The following is a 21,925-nucleotide window of genomic DNA, read 5'->3' on the forward strand; positions in this document are numbered from 1 at the left end:
TGTAATGTCCTTCCTATCATTTGTGCATGGTACACAGTGTTTTCCTTCATGCCTTCCTGCTGCCTGTGGTCCCCAAAGGTAGGCAGTCTGTGCCTTGGTCATGCCGTGCCTCTGCGGTCCGCTGCTGCTTGGTTGGGCTGTTTCCTTGCTGCCCAAGTGTTGAGGGCAATAAAACAACTGTACGCCCAACCACGCAACTGGGGATACTAATTGTTAGGGGAGATGAAGACCGTTTTAATAGGGAAAGAGTGTAAACACCTGCTTCAACGTAGCAAGAGCTTCTCAGCTTTGTTGTGATTTTCCTAGCGGGCCCCTTGGCTAGCTGAGAAATCCTACTGGGGAATGTCTCAGCATCTCTTGAAGCTGTTAGCGAGCTCTTTCTCTTCTCTGTAGGTTGAGCTGGGTGCTGTCTCCATCAGCTCACTTTCCTGCATACAGCATGAAAAGACTCGCTGTTCTGCTCTCCAGTGGGACTGATATCAAGAGCTTTACTGTGGTTGTGTAACAGTTCATATTCAGTCACCTGTTTTCAGTTACAGCTTTTTGGAAGACACTTTTTAGCTTAACGTTTCCCAGGCTCAGAATGTGCCAGAGGTGAATTTTTGTATAAATACTGAGCAAATAATGTTTCAACCGCTTTTTGGCAAGAAGAGCAGTAGAAGAGAGACATACTACTTCTGTTGGGGGGCAGGGAGGGAAGTGATCAAAAGAAAAACATCATAGCTGAAATAGCTTGAAGTAGCTGGGGTTGAGTACCTTAATTGAGAAGAAATGCCTCAAAGTGAGTTGAATAAAATAATTTTTGTTGACTAAGCTATATTCTAGCTGAACTAGAATTTAGAGGTTTGATGGAGAAGTCGGTGAAGTTTTACAGCCTGTGTTACTCAGGAGGTCAGATAAGACAATTGTAACAGTCCCTTCTGGCCTTAAAATCTATGAATCTACAAGCCTTTTAAAATTACGTGCTGAGCTCTCGCATGGCACTTCGAGCCAGTTTTATTCTCTGTTCCTAAGCAGTGCAGTAGAGGCATCCAGCTAACACAGCTACGGTGGAAGAATAGTCTTCTGGTGAGCTCAGCCAAGGCAAAGGCTGCCTGCAGAAGCTGCGCAGGAGGTGGGTAAGGTTGCGACAGGCATTTTGAAAATGGGTAGGAGGAGTTGTTCTGCAGCAGAGGAAAGCATCACGTGCCTTTTTTTTGCTAAGTGGCAGGCCAGAGGGGCTTCAGCTCAAGTTAGGACGGTGGCACTTTTGAATTTTCACTTCATATGGAGAAGCCTTAAAGAGCAGGACATGTAGTTTTCTTTTCAGTTTTAAAGCACTCAGGAAATTCCTTTAAAAAAAGAAATAACGTGGCTGGGACCCAAAATTTGGAAATGACTAAATTAATGGTGCTTAAACCACTACAGCACAGGTACTTTGGAGCTGTGCATTATAGTACGGTCTACAATTCCTTAATCAAATATTGTGTCTCAAGAAATGCGGTATTGGGTTGTGCAGCCTCTCTGGCTGAAGCTTAGATGCACACATCTTGTCGCTCCCTGTACTGCTCTGTGTAACAAGCAGTTCGTAAATCTCTGTGTCAACTAGTATAGTGAACACTGTCTATTTAAAAGGGTATTTAAGTTTAACATTGTGGGATATCTGATGTTTTAGGCACGTATAGACCTTTGAAATTAGCAGGTAATTTAGCTTTGTGGTGAACAGAACATGTTCTCAATTGTCCTTTAAGGTACCTATGCTTGCTGAATAAACAGAAAAGGTGTAGTAAATGAATGTAAAAAATGTATTCATATGCATAACTTTAACAAGATGAGGATTGCATAAACAGTGAAGACCAGTGAGAAGATACTGGGACAGTGTAATATAGAAATTGCTGTATAAATAACCTACAGATGTTTAGAGGGATTTCAGAGAAATGAAGAAATTGTATTGCAAAGTAGTGTGTGTTAACTCGAGTTGTATCACAGTATGCACAAGGGGGCAGAGTTTGTTTCACATGTACCCTTACCTCTAGCATACCGTGTCTTCTGGTTATGCAGCTGTGTAATTGTAATATTCCTTGAACCCAGATTTATTTTATATGTGGTTCTGACTCTTTTACTGCTAGTTCTGAGCCTTTCTGTTTTATAGGTTCTTTTCTAAGAATTTGCAATTTAAGAGACAGCATGGCAAAAAGGCTGGAAGGGTTTCAGTTAAAAGAAGGAAGCCTAAATTGCACAAGTTTGTATGTTTTCGTCATACGGTTAGTGACTTTGCAAGAGGAAGAGCATTGTGTCTTACCGTATAATGAGGAACTGACCCTGGTTACAATTTATTATAAGAAAGTTATGATTTATTGTAAGAAAGTCTATGTGTCTTTAAATATTCTGTTTCTGGAGCTGTAATTCTTGGGTTATCTCCCCAAATCTCCTCCGTCTCTGTTGAGATTTGCAGATTAAATACACAGAATAAGAATTGATCTCCAGTGTGGAAATAAAACATCGTATATTATTCATTTCTGATCACAATTGCAACATGAAAGTAACTATTATTAACCTCTGGTTTGATAACAGCATAAATATGCTCCAAGACTGCAGGTCCCTTTCTAAAACGTGTGGTAGAAGGATTACCAGTGAAGTTGTATATTGTGTTGCTAATGTCCTCATGATATGCAGTGTTAGTATAGATGTAATTGGTTTATTTGTTTCCTTTGCTGACAGTGGCATTGTTGTAATTTGAAATCATCCTTCTTTTTGCCTCGTAGGAAAGAGCTCAGTTTGATACACAGTATTTTGTTTATCTTTTTTCTTACGTCTCCTGAAGATTTTTTTCTTTAAATGCCTTTGCATAATCAGAATTAACTTTTCTTTCTTTCAGTTCTAAACTGTATTTTTTAAGGAAAACTTTTTAGCCAGAAATTATTAGCTTCCTAGGTATTGTTGAATTGGTGTCCAAATACTTTTGTTATTTTGATAATCTGTCCTGGCCAGAGGATGACTAGAGATGAAAAAAACCTAACAAATGTATCTTCTGTGTTCATGGGTGACCATTGCATCAGAGAATTTATATAACTGAACTTCTTTCTTCTTGTCACTTGCAGGCAGAAATTGTCAAGAGGCTGAACGCTATATGTGCACAAGTCATTCCCTTCCTATCCCAAGAGGTAGGTAGTCGTTTGTACTGGTGCTGATCTAAACGATTGCCTCATCGTATCTATTACAGAAGTGGGACTTTGTGTTGAGACTGTTTCTTTATGAATCTCTTGGTGCTTGTAGATGACTTTCCACTGCGCTGTTATCACTGTAATTTCATTATCTTTTCCAAGTCCATTGTAATATCATTTAAATATATTTATGAAATGGAACGTGTTGTAATGTGCTAAGCAAAATTGTAGTTGTTTAAATATTTTGCTGTCATGTACAACGCAGTTTTTCTCACAATTACAACTTCGTTGGTCTGAAATCAGAGGATAGCTTGCAAAAATGCTAGAAAGGCATGATTTGTGCTACATTCTTTGCAGCAGGCATTAAAGTTCGGGAGAAACTTCTATTTTGGTATACTGACTAGTGATGTTCAACACAGTAGGCATACAAATGCAGCTTTTTTGTCTTTTTTCTCTCTGCATCCCAGATTACTTATTACCTTAAATCCTTTTATGTTTTCTGTGTATTTGGGGAATACAGGCAGAAGATTGAAACTCACTGTGAGCTAATTTCTCTAAGCACTAATTTTCTCCAAATTATGATTTGCTGGTATTATCTTTAGTGCATTGTAGATACTTTGAGGGGCACTGGGATTTGGGGGAGTTGGTGGGAGCTAGCGAGGGATTCTTGGAGCCAGAGGCATGTGTGAAATAAAACAAAAGTGTGGTTCATGAAAGGAGACCTCGGATGCATAACGGCTTCCCCTGCCCACCCCACTGGAGCAAAGGGGCTGGAGACTGGGGTCTGCTGGCACAGGCTGGCATGCATCTATTCAATGCATGGTTTCATTTCAGTAGAGTCGGTAGCTGAGAAGTCAAAGCTGGAAGGAGTACTTCTGTGCATTGCATCCGTAAAACATCATGCCTGAGAACACGCTGCAACTCTTTCTCCCACCTTTTCAGTTGTTCCATAAAGTACCATTGCTTTTCAAGAGAGCTGCTCATCCTGCTGCAAACGAGAGGCTGTGTGCTTGATATTAGTATGCAGCTAATGCGCTGCGTGTGTGCATGCGTGTGTGCATCTGTGTGTGTTTGAAATGAGAATAATGCTATCAAAACTAGAACCTGACAATGTTCATGAGCGCCGCTGTACTCTCTGCTTATAAAGATGGATTTGTGGAAACTAAATGATGTGTAATGATCTAGTTACATCGCTGGGGGACCAGAATTCAAGTCCTGCATGGATTTAAAACAAGTAGCTGTTGATTTTGTACTTTGACTGCTACAGAATCTCTATACATCTAGTTACGGGGTTTTATTTGCTGTGCAGGAATAGCATAGCATATAAAAACAAGGTGTAAAGCTGATTCATACTCATGCTAAAGTGAGCACTAAAATGACAGAATTTTGAAACAAAGGCAGGGGTGAGTACTTGGCAGGCAAAGCTGTGATCTTGGCAAAGACATGGGATCAGCATTTCCACGACAGAGAGATCTTTTTCTAGAGTATGTGATACCATGTTTAGAAACTTTGTACTAGTATACTACTGCTAGTACTGGTACTGCTATTTTCAGCTGAAATGCTAAACAAAACTTTATTACCATAAACAAGTAAGTCACACTGCTCTGCTTGCTCTGCTTCCACAAACCCAGCCCACGTGTTTTCTAGGAGTAGGTGTTTCTTGCCAATTAGACAAGCAAAGGGATTGCATGGGCTTAGAACACATTTGAAGAAAGATGTGTTTGATTCATAGTGACTGATAGATTTTGGCCTTTGATTTTGGAAATTCTAGTTTCTACCCCCTCCATATGCTTGTGTGGAATTGAGGGGAAAAAAAAAAAAGGAAAATAAAAAGGCTGTAGGTTTTTGAGCTTTGATGTTAGTGGTGTCCCACTCAGGTGAGCACAGGCTGTCTGCTTTCTCTGTGTTCCATATGCATGGTGCTTTCCTGTCCCTGGAGCTAAACTGCCCTGGAGTCATTCTCCTGAAAGTTGGTATTGGTACATTTTAAGTCTCTACCTTAGAGGGAGGAGGCACTGTGAAGGCTGCACATTGTAATTCCTTCTTTTCTTCCATCGAGGAGAATCCCCCATGTGGTGCCCACAGGCAGCAGCTTGGGAACGACGAGCCAAGGGCCCTGATTGCTGTTTAACAACCTCCTGGCCATCAAGCTAGGCATGGAGAGCAATTTTAAAGTAGTTCTGGACTTAGCCATTGCAGTAGCTTTTCATTAATACGCTAGTTCTCAGAACTTTGTAGGTAGACAACTGAGATGATCCAGATTGTAAATTTAGAAATTGATGTTGTCCCACTTCTGTCATGGGTACAGTACCACTCAGTGAGGGCTTAAGTGCACCAGCATCAGTGTGCTTAATGACTGCTGTTTACTTTGTTAGGCTTTAGATCAGAGCTTGGACTTAAGCAGTTTTAGATCGGAAAACAGGCTCTTATATGGCTTCTGTGCTAGTGAGCCTCTGCTTTTCAAATCCATGGCCCATAAAGTGTGTTGCATGTTTACCAAGTCTCACAGTTCCTCCTCTGTGCATGTTGCACGGTGTGAAAGCTCTTTGGGTTACACAGGAGATGGAGAGGTCAAAAAAAGTTCACAACTTCAGCATTTTTACGCTTGACAAAGACAAAAGGGAGCATTTCCAAAAAGCCAGTGTACGCATTTGTCTTGTGTGGAGGCAAGTGTGCTTTTTAGTTCACCTAGCAAGAGGGGAGGGGGACTAGACAGCAGAGAGGGATTGAAATGGGAAGCATAAAAAAATTTTTAATGTGTCTTGACAGTGCCACTGGTCCTGGTAGTTTTCTTACTCGGGTTAGGAAAAGCTTGGTAATTGTTTGACCTCCGTTAGTAGAAACACTTATTTAAATGATTTTATATTGGCATATTCTGATGAGGCAAAAGAGAACTGATCTCCAGATTTGAGTATTCTGGTAGTCTTGGTTTCTATCTAATTTGTGTCTTTAAAAAGTGAGTGTCTTAATAGAAGCCTCTTTATTTCATGATCTAGATTAATAGAGAATTGAATTGCAGCGTGCTTTTGCTGTTTATGCATTTTGCATACAGTCTAATTGTGGAATAGTGGCTGAAAAATGTTATCAGCCTCCTTTGTATTGTGCCTGAGGGAAAAATGAACAAAATACAGTGGTTACATGCACTGATGGCAACATTATTGCCTCATAATAGCACCAGGTTAACTTGTCTTATTGCTTGTTAACTTTGTAAGGAATCAATGGCTTGCGATAACTCACTTAGAAGTAAGAAATTGTGGCCAAAATCACTAGAGATCTCGTGAAAAGGATACAATTATAATACATCACCCTGCTGTGTACTAGTGCGTGCTTTGTTTCAAGGGGCAATCCAGTCAAGTGTTCAGGAAGTTCTCCAGGCTTCAGTCAGTTTTACTGTGCTGTACGTCATTTAAGCATATATTGAAAATAAAGTTCCTAACTTGCCTAAATACGCAGTCCGGTGGTACCTTGTTTTTACATTGACTCTCACTTAGGCAGACTAAAAAACAACACCAAGAAATACAAGCTTCCCATTTTGATAGGAAAGAGTGGCTTTGTGGTTGAGGCATGAGATGGACCTCAGGGGTGATGTGTGTTAAATTTCTGCTGCGGTTGCAGGCTTCCTGTGTTGCAACAGTCATTTTCCACCTCCCTGTGACGTTGTGAGATACCAGTGTGCTCAAAGTAGTTCCTATTGCATAAGGTGAAGGGGCTGCCTGCAAGGTTGTAGGTAAATACTTGGAGGTTGTTAGCCCTTGGTTAACTTAGTTTTCATCTGCTGCAGCTGATATAGATAGTTCAATGTTCACATCATCAAATGGTCTAGCCACTAAGATACAATTCATTTTGAGTCTAAAGCCATAGATCATGCCTCTGCTAATTTATGCTTCTTCTCAACTGAATTTACTAGCTGCAGCACAGCGTGACACTTGCAGAACCCTGTGGCTTTCAAGTTCGGGCTGGTTCCTGTCTGGTCAAGGTGGTGTGTGTGGCTGGCTGCAACCTGTGGGTAACGTTGTGGGACCCTGTGGGCTATTGAGTGCTGAATGACCTCATGCGCTGGGTAGTGGTATTTGTTCAGTGTGGCTGGAGATACTCATATATCACGGTTACCTTCTTTTGAGTAAATATTGACTGCATTTATATTCATGAGACACATACAAGCTGGCTGATTTACAGCTAACAATGTAGTTGTGGCAACCTGGAGCTCAGCACAACCTGCAGAAACTGCTTGAGAAGCCAGACAAATGTTCATGGTATTGTCCCCTATCAACTTCCATGGAAGCATTATGTAGGCTAGAGGAGTCTGTAATAAACTTCTTCGGAAGGTACGCTTTGTGTTCCAGCTGCCAGTGAACTAGCTAGTAACAAGCTAGAAGGATTGCTCTTTAGTAAGGATCTTCAGTTCCCCGTGCACCATACGATGGTCAAATATACTTAGAAGTACAGTAAAATGCCAAGCGCCGGCATGCATACATGCAAACAAACGTACAAAAAGGAAATGCTGCATGCAGTCTTTTCCTTTCAAATACTTGAATATTAGTTGATGGTTTTCCTTTTACAAGATAAATATGGGCCATAATGTTCATGCTCTTCTCTGTACATACATTCCCTAGAGGTGCTTCTAAAGTTCAGTAAATTTGGATGAAGAGTGTGAAATCCATTATATAGAAGCAGAGCAGGAGTCCTTACATGCTGTCCAAAAGGAAATAGTTGTTGGTCTGAGATGTGAGAGGCTGAGAAGACAAAATTATTTTCCTCCATCTTAGATTTGCCCCAGACTAGAGCTGAAGCAGTAAGTACAAGGAATACCTGTCAGATACCTGTAATCCTTCTACCAAGGAAGGCATCTTATTAGCAATTTATGCATATATTGCTAATAATGTTCTTACATTTTTATGAAGTAGTTGTTATATCTTGTCTGAATTACGGTGCCTGGATGCAGTTGACCCTGCTGGTCCCGTTAGTTTTCTAATTGTGTGCTGTACTCCACGGTAAATGTGTGTTTGCTCTCTGGTTCTCGCTGGTGTTTTTGGTGCAGCCGGGTCTCATTGTGCCATCTCTAGATCGGGCTTTTCAGAATGGTGCTGCTGCAGTTCTTAAGCAAGACCTGGTCTGTACTCCCTCTAAATAGATAATACCACAACAAAATAATACGAATAAAACGGAGCAGAGTTCACTTGCTTCTGCAAAGTGAATCATTCAGTGAGTTTTGCTTTGGATGTTATTGGCAGTGCTGGAGACAGACTGGAATTAGGCGTTTCTAACACCAGTATCTGTGTGTGCACACCAGGGGGAATTTCGGCTGCTTGGTTACTGTCAGCATGGCTCCCCTGTTACTGGGAGCTGCGGGGAGCTCTGACATGGTATAAAAAGCCCAGGTATTTTCCACCATGCTGCAATGCCTGTGCAGGAGCCAGGGCTAGGTGACAAGACAGTGTGGTGAGACAGAGTAATGGTGCAAAAGCCTACATCCTTCTTGTGGTCTCTGTTTTTGCTACCCACCGTGAGACTGAAAGGAGGTGATTTTCCAACACCAGGCAACTGCAGACACACCGCTCATTACAGAACGCAAAAAGGGGTGAAGAGAGGAGACAGGGAAGAAGTTAAAAAGGAGAAACGATACTAGTCTGCGTGACAGGCGGGGCAGGGTATTAAGTTCATTGCTCTGGCCTGCTACATGCAAAGCAAAATACTGTTTTCCCATAACTGAAGAAAATGGGTCTGTCATTCGCTTGTGTGCACAGAGGAAGGCTAGCATTAAATGTGTGTGAAAGCTGCAACCTTGTGTCTGTATTTGGTTGGGAAAAAAGTAACCCTTTTTTTGTTGTTGCTGTTTTTACTTCACTCTAAATCGCTATGTGATCACTTGATGGGCAGGCTAATGTGTACTGCTTGGTTTTAACATAATGCTGCTTGCTAGCGGCGCGCTGGCTGGAAAAGGCGGTCAAGCATGTGGTAAGCACTGGAGCCATCCATCCTTGGGTAGCTGCGCGGGCTGGGTGAGCCTGCTGCCATCCCGCTCGGCGGGCCTCTGGGCTCCCTGCCCCTCACCGTGGTTTTGGGTTGCAGTGGGTCCCCGGAGCCCAGTCGGGCTCCTTCTCTGCGTGTAGAGATCTCCACCCATTACTGGAGCTGGGGTTGGTAACGTGGAGCCCCCCACCTGCCCCGGGTTCAGAATTGCTGGGGGCCGCCAGTGGGCTCTTCAAACCCTGCACATTGCTCTGCTGTGCCACGGAGTGACTCTGCTTTCCTGTGTCTTTATCCACTGGAGTGTGTGGTTTGCGCCTGTGACTCGAAGTAGCCCCTAGGGTTACGCAGGGCAGGGCCCCGCGGGGTTTTGGGGAGCTGAGCAGGAGTCTGCTCCGTCGCTGCGACGAGGTGGAAGTGATGGAGAGGCTAATTACAGACCATCTATTTTGGGTCTTTTGCATACTATGCCACTGAAGATTAAATCAATGTTAAGCAGCTACCAATAGGAGAGTTTTAATTGTCTCTACCGTACCCAATTTAGGTTCAGCGTTACAAGGCCCATGGGTTTTCTCCTCTCTATGAAGGCTTGATCGCAAACCTATTAGAATCAATGAAAGATGCCTTGTGTGGCTGCTTAGGGAGTTTCTGTCTTATCGTGCTTTCCAGCAGAAATCTTAAAGTGAGATTTTGGTACTCTCCCCCCTCCACCTTCTCTTCCCCTCACCTGGGGATGAAGTAATGTTTTTCCCAAATACTCCTCAGAGCCATTCTTCGTACGTTTTCTGTAAAGGAAAGGAAACCATTCAAACTCTTGTGGAGTTGACTTATTTTTCCAAAACCTGGAGGAAAATTGGAGTAATTTCTGCAATAACTTTGATGTTTGCAGGCCGGCTTTCTGTAGGTCCCTCAGAAGTTTTTTGTTCTCCTGCCTGGGGCCCTTGGAACAGGATTTAAGTAAATGAGTGTTGGAATTGAGTGGTCATATATACAAATCAAGAGCTGGGTCCCTTTCTTTACCTCAGTGCAGAAACCATTGCCTAGGAAATGGTAGTAAAGCAAAGGTGAATGTAAACCTCTCAGTAAATGATTTTTTTTTTTTTAATAGTTTTAAAGATTTTTAAAACCCGTTTTGCGTTTAGTTTTTTTTTTTTTTTCCTTTGGATGACTTGATCAAAAATGCTATGACCCATTTTTGGTGTGGCTGACCTCCACCAGAAAATGGTGGTGTAATTTTTATGATCACCCCGTTGTCGTATAGAGCCATGTGTCACCAGGCTTTCAGCTACATAATCGATGAAAGCTGTACCTGTCTTTAGCATGTGATGACATGGAGATGGTGACTCATTGTCAGGAACTTGAGGCTTGAGTACTGTAATTTACTTTTTAATGGTTATCTGTGATGGTGATACACCATTGCATTTTTCATTTTTTTTTTCTGAATGCCAAGAACACATTTTCTCATGTTAGGCCTGCTTTTTGTTCTTTACATTGAGTACTTATAAATGGACAGGTTTGGTCTATGTTTGCACTGTAGCTTTACAAAACTCTAAATGGGACTGCTGTGATTCTCTTTTCAGCAGTATGCTATTTGCTCTCCTGGCATCTCCTTCATATAGTTCTTCTTGCTTAAAAACAAACAAACCTTAAAACCATTTTCTTCCTTCCAGGAGTGTTTCTAAATTACCTCCTTCATTATTTGCATTTATCCATTTTTTCTAGTTGAGGTCAGTATTTCTTACAGTTAGAGGTGGATTTTTAGGCTGGCTTTTCCTTACCTTGAGGGCTTTTATAGGAGAGAGTTTATAAGTGAAAATGCCATTTTTGTTTGCGCGTTGCATCAGGAACCAGCAAATCTGAGACTGCCAAGCCCTGGAGGTAGCAGAGCCCTTCCTTACAGCCCTCTCTCCCAGTGGGGCTCAGGGTGCTGCCTGGGGAGTCTTTCTGATGCTCTTCACCTTGTCTTGTGTTGGAGGATGTTCTTGATGATTTGTGTCCCCACCTTATTTTATGCAGCTTTCTGCCCCTGGGAAGGACTCACTGGAGGTGTTGCTGCATGGGCTCCACTTGGCTCCACTCTGCCAGTATACGTAGCCATGGGGGGCAAACTGGAGGCTTTAAAGAGGCCCTCTCAGCCCTTTCCTTAAACTTTGCACCAAAGAACGTCTAGACATTGGTTTCAGTACAGAGCTGTTGTTTCATCATTACAGTTTCAGCACCTCTTGAGATAGGCAAGAGCTCACTCCTTTTCATCTTCAACCTGTGGCTGTAATCAAAGATGAGTCACTCCCAGTGCAGATCACACAACCTCTCTGACCCTCTCTTGCACGAATTTGTTGCGTGTAATCCTGATCCTGCAAGGCTGCCTGTGCAGGTGAATTTGCCAGCGGTGGAGCTTCGAACAGGCACGGATCTGGTTGCAAGATGAGGACCTTATTTTATTTGTAGCTGATGTTTTCAAATAAATATCAGTCAGTTTCCAGCATACAGCAATTTTGAATTTACTGCAGGAATACAGTATCACTCAAACTGAGATAATATAACCACTGAAGCTTGTAAACTGTGTTGTTAATTAGACCATGTGTTTTTGATGGACTTCTTAAAGCTATTAAAATTTACATGTTGGGGATTGAAATAATTAGTTCTCTTTCACGTGTTTGACAGAATTGTGAATGGCATTTTAAATTTCTTTCTTACGGTTGAGCTGCTTTGAAATGTACGAAGAAGGAGAATCTGTATATCCTCCAGTGATGTGGGTGCCATGTGCTTGTTGAGAATACTTATCTTTCTTTTTCGGTACGCTTTTTTTTTTTTAAAATCAAAAAGTTTCTGTGGCTGTAAGGAAAACGGCTTGCATTTTTAAGTTGGCATGTAAATTCAAGAGCACACAGTGCTGATGAGCAAAAGGAAGACAGTTCCACATTTAGCCAGGTTGTAAAATAGCTCTTTTGGGGAGCAAGGGTGTAAATCCTGGCAAGTAATGGCATAAATAAAATCCTCCCCTTAGCTGATACTCCTGCAGATCAATGCAGAATGTGACTGTTAGAGAACAGTTATTTCAAGCCCTGCATGTGTTTGAAAAGCAAAGAAAAAAGCTAAAAGGAAGAATCTGTGCTTAACAATTTAGAAAACAAATAATTTTATTCTGTTTCTGATCTTCGTTTATAGCACCAGCAACAAGTGGTGCAGGCTGTGGAGCGTGCCAAGCAAGTGACCATGGCAGAACTGAACGCAATCATTGGGGTATGTGGTCTTTCTGTTTTAGCTCTAATAGTGTTTGTAAATAGCTTTTCTTTTTCTTTCTCTCTTGTATGAACTCATTTCCATCAGGTGGGCAAAAGTTGTGGGCAGTGGTGAAGTTCAGTAGCTTGATCTTCATAAAAGTTGGTTACTACCTGAAAACTTTTGCTTGCGCTGTGCTGAGAAGACAAATGGCATAATTAATGTCTGTGTTGTATCCATTCCCGAAAGCTGGGTCGGTGTCTGCTTTTTTTTGTTGTCCTTTTTGAGTAACATTGCTTCCTTTGCATACCACGTACCAGTCTGCTTCTGCCGCCACAGTAACAGGTAGCCTTTGTATGACACACTGTGCTTCAGGAGGGTTTTTCCCATTCCTGCTGCTGACATCTTCTAGGTGGTGGCCCAAGACTGTGAATATTCACCATACTTTTTATTTTTACATTAAAAAATAGCTGTTACTTTTCTTTAAAAAAAAAAAAACAAAAACAAAACACACAACAAAATGTCACCAGTACGCTCATACGTGCCCTGCTCCCAGTCATCTAAAAATATGGGTGTGTGGAGCCCCACTTGTAAAAGCTTTACTGCCAGCGGTATTAGCCCGGTATAGCAGTCCTAGGAGGTTTTATGGGTGTGGGCAGCCACAGTGTTTACATTTTACAACTGAAGAGGAAAGGCATAACAACGAAAGCTGTGGCTGTTCACACTACATAAAATAAAGGTGAGAAGTCACAGCTTAATAGCACATTATTCACATGTATAATTATGCAGTTGGTGCAAGCAGTTGTTTAAGTTATTCTAATGAAGACACTACAACTGTACTTCCCATCTTCTGCGCCCTCCCAAATGCTTTTTCTTTTGTGTATAGATTATACATAAAAGTCTTTTCCTTTTTTTTATTCAGTGTATCAAACACACTTTGAAATGCTAATTATCCCATTTACTTTCATTAAAATTCAAATTGCTGAGTGAAGATGTGGATAAGGGTCGCCGAATAATCAATCTGAAGTGAAGATATTGCTTCAATTATGCGTCTGTCTTTTAACAAGGAAATCAGGACTCTCTGATCATTGCTGACGGTAGTGTAGAGCAGTGGTCTGATTGTAGCTTGTTTTTAATAAGCTGTTTCTAACTCTATTTTGTATCCCTCTGACCACAAGAAAACACTGGTAGTCAATTAGAAGATATAAATGGAAAAGAGTAACCTTTATTTCCTTTGAAGTGCCCGTTAGAAAGAAGGAGGTGAATCGGAGCGAGTCATGTAGAATCATGAATAACATTTGTTGTACGTCTTTTACGCTCCAGTGGGGAGAGTGGGAGATGAATAATTTCCCAATTAGTTTTCATTACCTAACCAAAAATATTGCCTTATATTAACATTCTTTGCATAAAGTAAGTAGCTAAAGGTTGGCTTCTTTGTTAAAGAAGTTTTTATATGTGTGTGCTGCACGTGTGTATGTAGCGAGTGTGTATATGTGCATGTACGGTTTTGTGTGTGTACATACACACGCATGTGTATGAATACTTCACAATCTTATTTGTGTACATTTTTGCCATTCACCTTTGTATATATTGGGCAAAGTGCAAAAAGCAATTTGCTTTCTAGTAAAGAATACGTTGATTGATGTAGAACACGTGATGCTATAGATACTGGTTATTGCACTCATTATTTAAGTTTATCCTGCTTTCATGAACCACTAAACCACACAGAATAAATATAAACAGACTAGACCCTTGTCTGGGAGCCTGGCAGTAACTTTTGTTGGTCTTCCCCCACCAGACAGAAGTAAATTTTCTGTTTTGTTTGTTGCTGCCTGAATTTATCTCTTCAAGTCAGTTTAAATTCTATTGCCTCAAATCTTCATAATATCTGAATTTTTGTTTCCTGCATTAAAATGGCATAGCTCTCACCTCGCCCACAAGACTAATTTTTACCTTGCTCTACTGCCTTTTTTCACTCTCCTGTTTTATGTTGACTGAGGAAATGCTGTGTGGCCCTCTCTTTAGTTTTAGAGAAACAGGAGCAATACAGACTGAAAATTTTGTGTTCATCAGGTTTAGAGAGAAGTAATCTAACCCAATCTTTAAGAGATTCATTAAAAAAATGGAATAAATAGGATAGCAAGTTATCAAAAAAGCTAAGTTCTAGTTGCATGAATACCCACAATGATGTTATGTCTGCACTTAGGGAGATTTGGAGTCTGAAAATGTAGCATGGGACTAAAAAAGGCTTGTCATACTTTGTAAACTGAATACCAATAAAAATAAAACAACGTAATTAGAAATCATGGCTTTTCCATATCTCTAATTATGTTGTCTTATATTATTTTGCTGTTTGAGAAGTCTGACAGAGTTTGGGTACTTTTAACCTTGTGATATTTTACAAGTTTCCGAAGTTCATTTGCTCTTTACAGTTTTTAAAAATATATCTTTTAGCTATCCATTGAACTGTGTATCAGATGAAGACAGAAGCAGTATCTGAGTTTTTGAACTACAACTGTAGCTTAAGTTTCTCTGTGTTTTGGGGGGCTCTATTTGGTTCACCTCACTCATGCCAAACCCTTTTGGTTTGAATGCAGGAACCCTGGGTTTGAGCTTAAAATGGATTTTACCAGAATGGAGGATGGCACAAGACAAGAATCGAATGTGCACAAATCATGTCTCTCTTTGTGTTCCACACGTATATATTTTTGTATGAATGTGTTCTGATTTAATGGAATCTGATGAAGCACCTTTTAACTTTGCAATATTATTCTATCTTCATTGGTAAATGAACCAAGTCACTGATCCATGCAGTTTAAATGCAAAATACTGAAGTGAGCCTGGAACCCGGAGAGACTGCTTGTTCTCCTGACAATAAACTAGTTGTGTTTAATGGAATGAAACACAGTTATAATGACTTCTTTCACAGGTCATGTTCAGTTTAAAACTGTTGACGGGCTGAAACAAGTTAAATATCATCTATCTTCTTCTGGAGAGATGCAGGGGGGAAAACTAAACCAAAACTAGGTGTCATCAGCATGCTGCAGGAGGACTGTAAATCTGCAGGCATCCAGATTCTGCATCTGGTGTTTGCCATGGACGCTATGGTACAGCATTCTTGCTCGGAGCAATTTGTAGTGCACATCCAGGTTCCAGGCTGGGTGTATCGGGATGAGCATTGTGATGTATCCAGTTGATCTTGTGTCATAGCTGCCGTATTTTTAAATTAGAATCTGCAAGATCACACTGTGGGAACAACATGTAAATTGTAGCCTTAAATCAGTAATATGATCTAATTAGGAATGATGTTTTCATTTCCTGTATTATGAAATTGAGTTGTCTAACTCTTAAAATGTTAGGGTTTGTTTTGTTTTGTTTTGTTTTTTCTTAATCCATTATACTATATAATCGGAACATGCTGTGTGAATGTGGTTACGTTTTAAAAAGGGAACCAGGGAATTAATTTGTAACTTTATAAGAATTTCATCAGTCTCCCCCCCCGCCCATTTAAAATAGTCAGGTTTCAACTGCAGTTGAGTAGTAAGGCAGAAATGGAGGCTACTGCTTGTGTGCCTGTTTATCACACAGAGAGAGATAGATGTACCGAAAACTTAAGAACAGGTATGTGATGGTGTTCAAAGAAAATGCAGTTTAGCACAAGAAATGCTGAACCTCAATTTTTAGCAGTGACATTTTAATGATAGGAAGTCTGCAAAATTATTTGCCATCAATTGTGAAGGCAATAACAAGCCTTGGTGGTTTTTCACACCCTCTGTGTTAAGTGCTTTCAGAATGACAGCGTAAACTGTGTTGGAGAACTCCAAGGAAGTAAAACTGATTAAAATGTTCATGCTTGAATGGTGCTGATGGAATAGTTCATTTGGACTTTCTCTACCTCCTGCAGCTCAAGCTGAAATATTAAAATTCAGTGGATTTAAATCTCTCTCCCCTCAGCTCAGGAAAAAAACATTACATTTTAATAGGTTTTAAACTCATAATTCATTGGTTTGGAGCAGCACTATTAAATCTATTTAAATATTACTTGTATTACTAAGGAAATGATTTAAATGATTTTTCCTTTACCATTCTATACATCTGAGTGAAAAAAAATGGCTTTGGTTTAATTTTTAAGCATTTTGTTTTATTATGTCACTTTTATTATCTTCTTTAAAAATAAGCAAATGGCAGTTGGTAGAAGAAAGGACTCCTTCTTTATTGTCTCATAATCATCAAACTATAAAGTTCCTTCTTTAATACACTGCCTGTCACAATTTCTACCCTGTGTTTGAGACTGAGGCACTTTTTTGACCCATCTCGAAAGGTGCGTAAGTTTTGGTTGCTTTCAAGTGAGCAGTCCGTTTTACAGCTGTGGAGAACAACGCCTGTTTAAAAAATAACACTATGCCATCGCAGGCGCGGAAACCTGTGAAAGCGGTGCGGTGCAGATAAGTGCACACAAGTTGTAATAAAAACTTGGCATCTGTGCATGCTATCGTTGCTGTGCTGCCGGTCTTCCAGGGCTCCTGCGCCAAATGGCAAGGTGCTTTTTTGGGTTGGTGCGTAACGTACGGAGGCATCTCCCACTCCTCGCGGAGGGTGGGTTGTTTCAGCCTCTTGTGTGTGCTTGCACAGTGAGGCAGAGCAAGGGGTTTTTGGTTGAACCAGTGCAGCTGAGGGGGAATGTTTTAATTCCAGTTTGTATGGCAAAGTTGTTCCCGCAAAGTGCATGCGTTCAGAAATGGGAGCTTTCAGGGAGGATGGGGAAGGGCAGTAGAACAAGCAAGTGTGTTGTAGCATGAGGGCAACAGTTGCTTGTCTCTCCGAACCTTCTGTATTGCTTGTTCAAAGGCATATTAGGCGGTGGTTGAAGCTTAAATGCTGTAGAACAAGTTGACCACCTGCTGTATGTTGTACACATGTTGTTACAGTGGGAAGGTGACAGAGGAGGTTGGCTTAATGGGTACGTGCTTTGAGTTGTGTTTATTTGTGTACTCTAAAGAAATGTTGAAATTCATTCTTCCCTGTTTACTTACTCTTGTTTGCTGTTTGTTTATTGAGGATGTCTGATGATGTGGTCCTGCAAATTTTTTGACACTGCCTGGTGCCTGAAATTGTATTGTAGAAGGAATTGTAGTTTTAGAAAGCTTTTGGATGAGCACTTTTTGTTTTGAATCATTCATCTGAAGTCTGGCTAGGTTAAAGACACAATGTTTTTTGTGGGGAAAGAGGTGTTTCGTAGGGATTTTTCTTCTTCTCCCCTTATTCCCAGGTGCCAGCTTCAGAGAGAGCCGTGCAGGTGAGGCCTAATTTGAATAAATCTCTTCCATATGCAGCATTATCCTGATTTAAAGAAGCTGAAAATGAGGCGCACAATCTTTTTAGGGATTTTTGAGGGAATTGATTAGAATGTAAATAATTCCAGGTTCCATATTTACCGGAAAACCTCTCTGAGGATGGATTTTAAATGCTGTTTCTGCACTTAGAATTGGCTGCCACTGTTCTCCTCTTTTCTTCCTATTTTCAGTAGCTGTGGTAGCTACTGAATTTATATTGGTCTATCACTATAGGAGCAGTCAGCAATGTTGCAGTGTGAAGTGCAGACCACTTACTACATCTCACTGCCAATATGCTGATGCCAGAGGCCCTGCTCGTTATGCTTTAGTAAGTGCATATGACATGAGTCTTACGGCTCACATACTGTATCTGATCAGGCAGGAGAGCTGACTTCTGCCTCCATGTTTCTCAAGGTTTTCCAAACCCTGGCACCAAAGCTATGTGACCACCATACCTTTTTTTGAATTAGGATTAATCAGGGCAGATATGAGGAGTCCTATAGAGAATTTTCTTCATGTTCTACAGCATGAATATATGCAATATTGTATTTATTACTTATTTATGTATGCTCTCACTTCACACACAGTAGAAAGGAGAAAGCACTCTTGCCAAGGTGGTCTGTACTCCAGTGTATGGAAGCTGTCTCCAGCCAAATACAGATTTGCCATACTCCATCAGACTCTTGGTCCATTATGTGCTATACATTACTTTCAGTGATGGCCTTAACACCAGTGCTTTGGAAAAGAAGAAAAAGTGTCTAAAGGATCTGTTTGGTTTTGAAGTATTGTGAAGGCAGGGGTTTCCCAAAAACGCTTCATTGCAAAATCAACAATGTTTGTGTATTCAGTGGAGATGTAGCCCATTTAAATATGTACCCTTACTGTACAGTATAGCCTAAAGACAGTTATTATTGTGTCATGATTTCAAACCATAGAGTTCTGATATCACCCCTAAACAGAGGTGTGTATTTGTCATCTAGACTTCTTCCCAACCACACTTTGTAGTCTGTTGCCTACAGCTGTGAATGAGGACCAGGACTCCCTACAGTGGATTAGTTAAGCATTTGCTTTTCTTCAGGTATGTGCGTAGTTCTTCTGGTGTATTCAATCTTAAACGGAGGCTAAAGGGAGGGCTTTAGTGCTTAACTGGGATGGATGCTAAGGTACTGCATAAGGAAAATATTTTCAGATGTTAAGTTCATCCATGAAGGAATTAGAGAGGTCTTCAATCTTCAAGTTATCTGATATTTCAGAGTGTTTGACATTTGTTAGTCAGACAGTTCCTTGCTTATTGTTTGGTGAACTTTTCACAGACGCTTCCTTAGTATATGAATGCATCACAAGCATTGATGAACTTACTTCAGTAATGTTTCTGAAACAAGGGAGTACTGCTTTTCCTATTCTACCTTTGGAAGGGGCTGAGGCAAAGAGAACAAGCGGTCCTTCCACAGTCTCAGAGCTGCGACTTAAATTCAGGTGATTTGATCCTTGACAAGACCTTCCTTTATCAAAGCTGCTGTAACTGGGAAACTGCACTAAAGCAAAAGAACTCGCTTTAAGTTTCAGTTATTTGACTAATGGACACTACATTAAAGAGACATGCTCGGAGAGAGGTAATGGTATCCATGTGTCCTAACACCAACATTGACCCGTAGGAAGAGGCTGCTGAACACGGATAAGAGCAGGCATTACAGCGCTCTGCACGGGACCAGAGCTTCACCAGAAATGGCAGTCTTTAAAGATGCAGAATGGGTTGAAAGAATGGATCAATCCAAGCAACTCAGGTTTTTATCCCAAGCAAAGACAATTTGCTGAAATCCAACACTGCGTGTATTTGTGTGTTGCAAGCATGACGAAACGTAGTGTTAGCACTTAAGAGATTTATGGAGCCTGTGCTTCTCAGTAATTGCTATCCAGAAATTTGACTTGCTAAGGATTGACTTTAAAAGATGCATTAAACTACTGCACGTGTGAGATGCATAAGATGCATCTCTTTTATGCTAAGACTACATGGCTTTTAGACTATACCTTGTGAGGAAGCTTAGATGTGAATTATAGTTGCCACATTAAAAGCTCTGGTGATAGAATTGCTTATACATTTAGCAACTTGGGTCTCTCTGTGACCAGCAGCATTACTTAACTTTTCTTCTGGCTTTTATTATTTGATTCATTATACATCTCAGATGGTACTTTTTTCACTTTTCAGTCATGTTTATGTAGCCCAGGGTTTCAGAAACTTTTTCATGTGAGGACCGTAGAAGAAGGTTATTTAAGACTCTGCAGGGAAGACCATAGGCATTGCTCTCATTTTCTAGTTCTAAAGAAAAGGGTCAAGAAGTCACAAGGTCACAACGGGGACACTGTTTTCCTACTGTCAGTCCAGAGGAGAGAAAATCTCCTCCCAGTGTCCGTGGGTAGGACATGAGTGGAGCACTTGGGTGAATAAGGTCCTTCAACCAGTGTGCACCTACCTATCTGGAGCTGATTTTTGCTATCTGTTCATCTGTTACAGAAGACATCCAGTTGCTGCCACTGTTATTATATTCTCTACATTGATCTTTGTGAAAAGGTTTTGAAGTGAAGGTTTGGTATGTGTGGCACATTTCATGCCAGTGGTGCTCCATGTGGTAAGACCTTGAGCTTACTTGCATTTGGTGCTTTGTGCCTTCTCTTGCAGGAGATGTGGATTTTCTATTCGTTAGGCAGCAATTGGTGGGGGAGAAGAGAGAAGAGAGCTTAAGTGGCATGATTTATGTGAGAGTTTCTGGCCTTTTTTAAATGATAGTAGAAAGTGATTATAAAGAGCCTAATCCTTCCTCCTTCCGCCCCCAGTGTGAAACTGAGATGGAGAGGAGTCCTGCAAGCAGAGGAAGGAACTACTGAACGCCAAGATTCTGGGGGAAGGTGCACTTGCAGTGGACTAGGTTTTTCCTTTATTAAAATGCTGGCGTTTTTTACCATGAATCTTTTCTTTGGTAGTGGGTTATATTAATTTTTTTGTTGCTTTTGTCCTCTGTCGATGCTGTTTCACTGAGTGAAAAATAGACATAAGGGGGGAAGGGAGGACAAATGGTGAAACGTATCCTGACAGGTGTTCCTATATATATGATTAAGAACAGAAATGTGCTCTGCATATATTGCATTTCATCCCACAATATGATTCGGGAGTTGACTTTTTGTTCCTAGATCACTTAGAAAATCTTTGAGGCAATTTGTAGAGATATGATTCTGATAGTTTCTTTGTTATTTATGTAGGAGTTCTAAATGCTCCCCTTCTGATTAATGACAGCTATTGATTTTTTTCCTTCCCCCCATAGTTTTCTCAGTGGAGCTTGCTTTCCTACTGTAGAATCAGCATCCTCAAAGGCAGAAATTACTGATTCTCAGTGAGTAAGAAGGTTGGCATTTGCTTTTTTTTTTTAAGTTGTTTTTAATTATTATTATTTGTCTCCTTCTTATTCTCTCTCCTTTTTCATTGTTTTTCATTCTCTTTCCTAGATTTTGTCTAACCTGTGCATTCATTCCCCTTTGTGAACAGAAGCAACATCTGTGTTTTCCAGTAGATCAGCTGTGTATAAGTGTTCAGAGTTCCCACCAATCTCTGATACTTTTCTTTCACACTGGGCACGTTCATTTGCAAAATGATCACTCTTTCTTAAAAGAGATAGTAGGTTGCTCTACCCTACATCTGTACCACAGTCTCTTTATGGCAAACCGATCATATGATATACATGCATATAGCTCCAGGGCTGTGCCACTGGAGGAACTGCTGCATGACTCTCTTTGTAGGCTGTTCAGCCGTGTTGTATCTTAGCATCAGAAAACCCGTTTTTGTAATGGTATGCCAGCAGAGGCAAAATTGCACAAAGGAAGTACAAACAGGGCACATCATGTCAGGGGTGCGAACAGGCATGATAGATAAAAATTCATATCATCCTAAGCACACTCATAACGGTGTGTGCCAAAGGGCTTCCTTTTCTTGCTGGTCTTTAAACCATTGACGTTGATATTGTCTACTCTCAAGCCATTGTTTTTATGTCTTTATTTCCTCCTCATCTTGGTTACTCTTTTATCTGTATGCTGTCTTAGTAATGATTCACTCTGAGCAATCAATCACTTCATCTAACAAATTTCAAACAAACAATGAAGCTATTTTATCCAGATTTTTTGAGGTCCCCTCCCAGCAGTATTGCAGGTGTAGGTAGTGCACGCATGTGTATAGATACTTAATATCTTTTTGAGACATTAGTTTGTTAACGT

General features: G+C 40.7%; 1 protein-coding gene across 7 annotated transcripts in view; it reads left to right on the plus strand.

Annotated features, from left to right (window-relative positions):
• Positions 1 to 21,925, plus strand: part of LOC309602798 (transducin-like enhancer protein 4) — a 99,922-nt gene that overhangs the window by 28,693 nt on the left and 49,304 nt on the right. For 5 of the 7 annotated variants that reach the window (XM_082336749.1, XM_082336751.1, XM_082336750.1 and 2 more), the window contains 2 exons: positions 3,081 to 3,143; positions 12,279 to 12,353. In XM_082336749.1, coding sequence (XP_082192875.1) covers positions 3,081 to 3,143; positions 12,279 to 12,353 — 138 coding nt within the window. The remainder of the gene's footprint in view (positions 1 to 3,080; positions 3,144 to 12,278; positions 12,354 to 21,925) is intronic. The other 2 variants (XM_082336752.1, XM_082336753.1) reach the window with 1 other exon arrangement.

This window comes from Platalea leucorodia (assembly GCF_965183815.1).
Source record: "Platalea leucorodia genome assembly, chromosome: Z".
Taxonomy (NCBI): Eukaryota; Metazoa; Chordata; class Aves; order Pelecaniformes; family Threskiornithidae; genus Platalea; species Platalea leucorodia.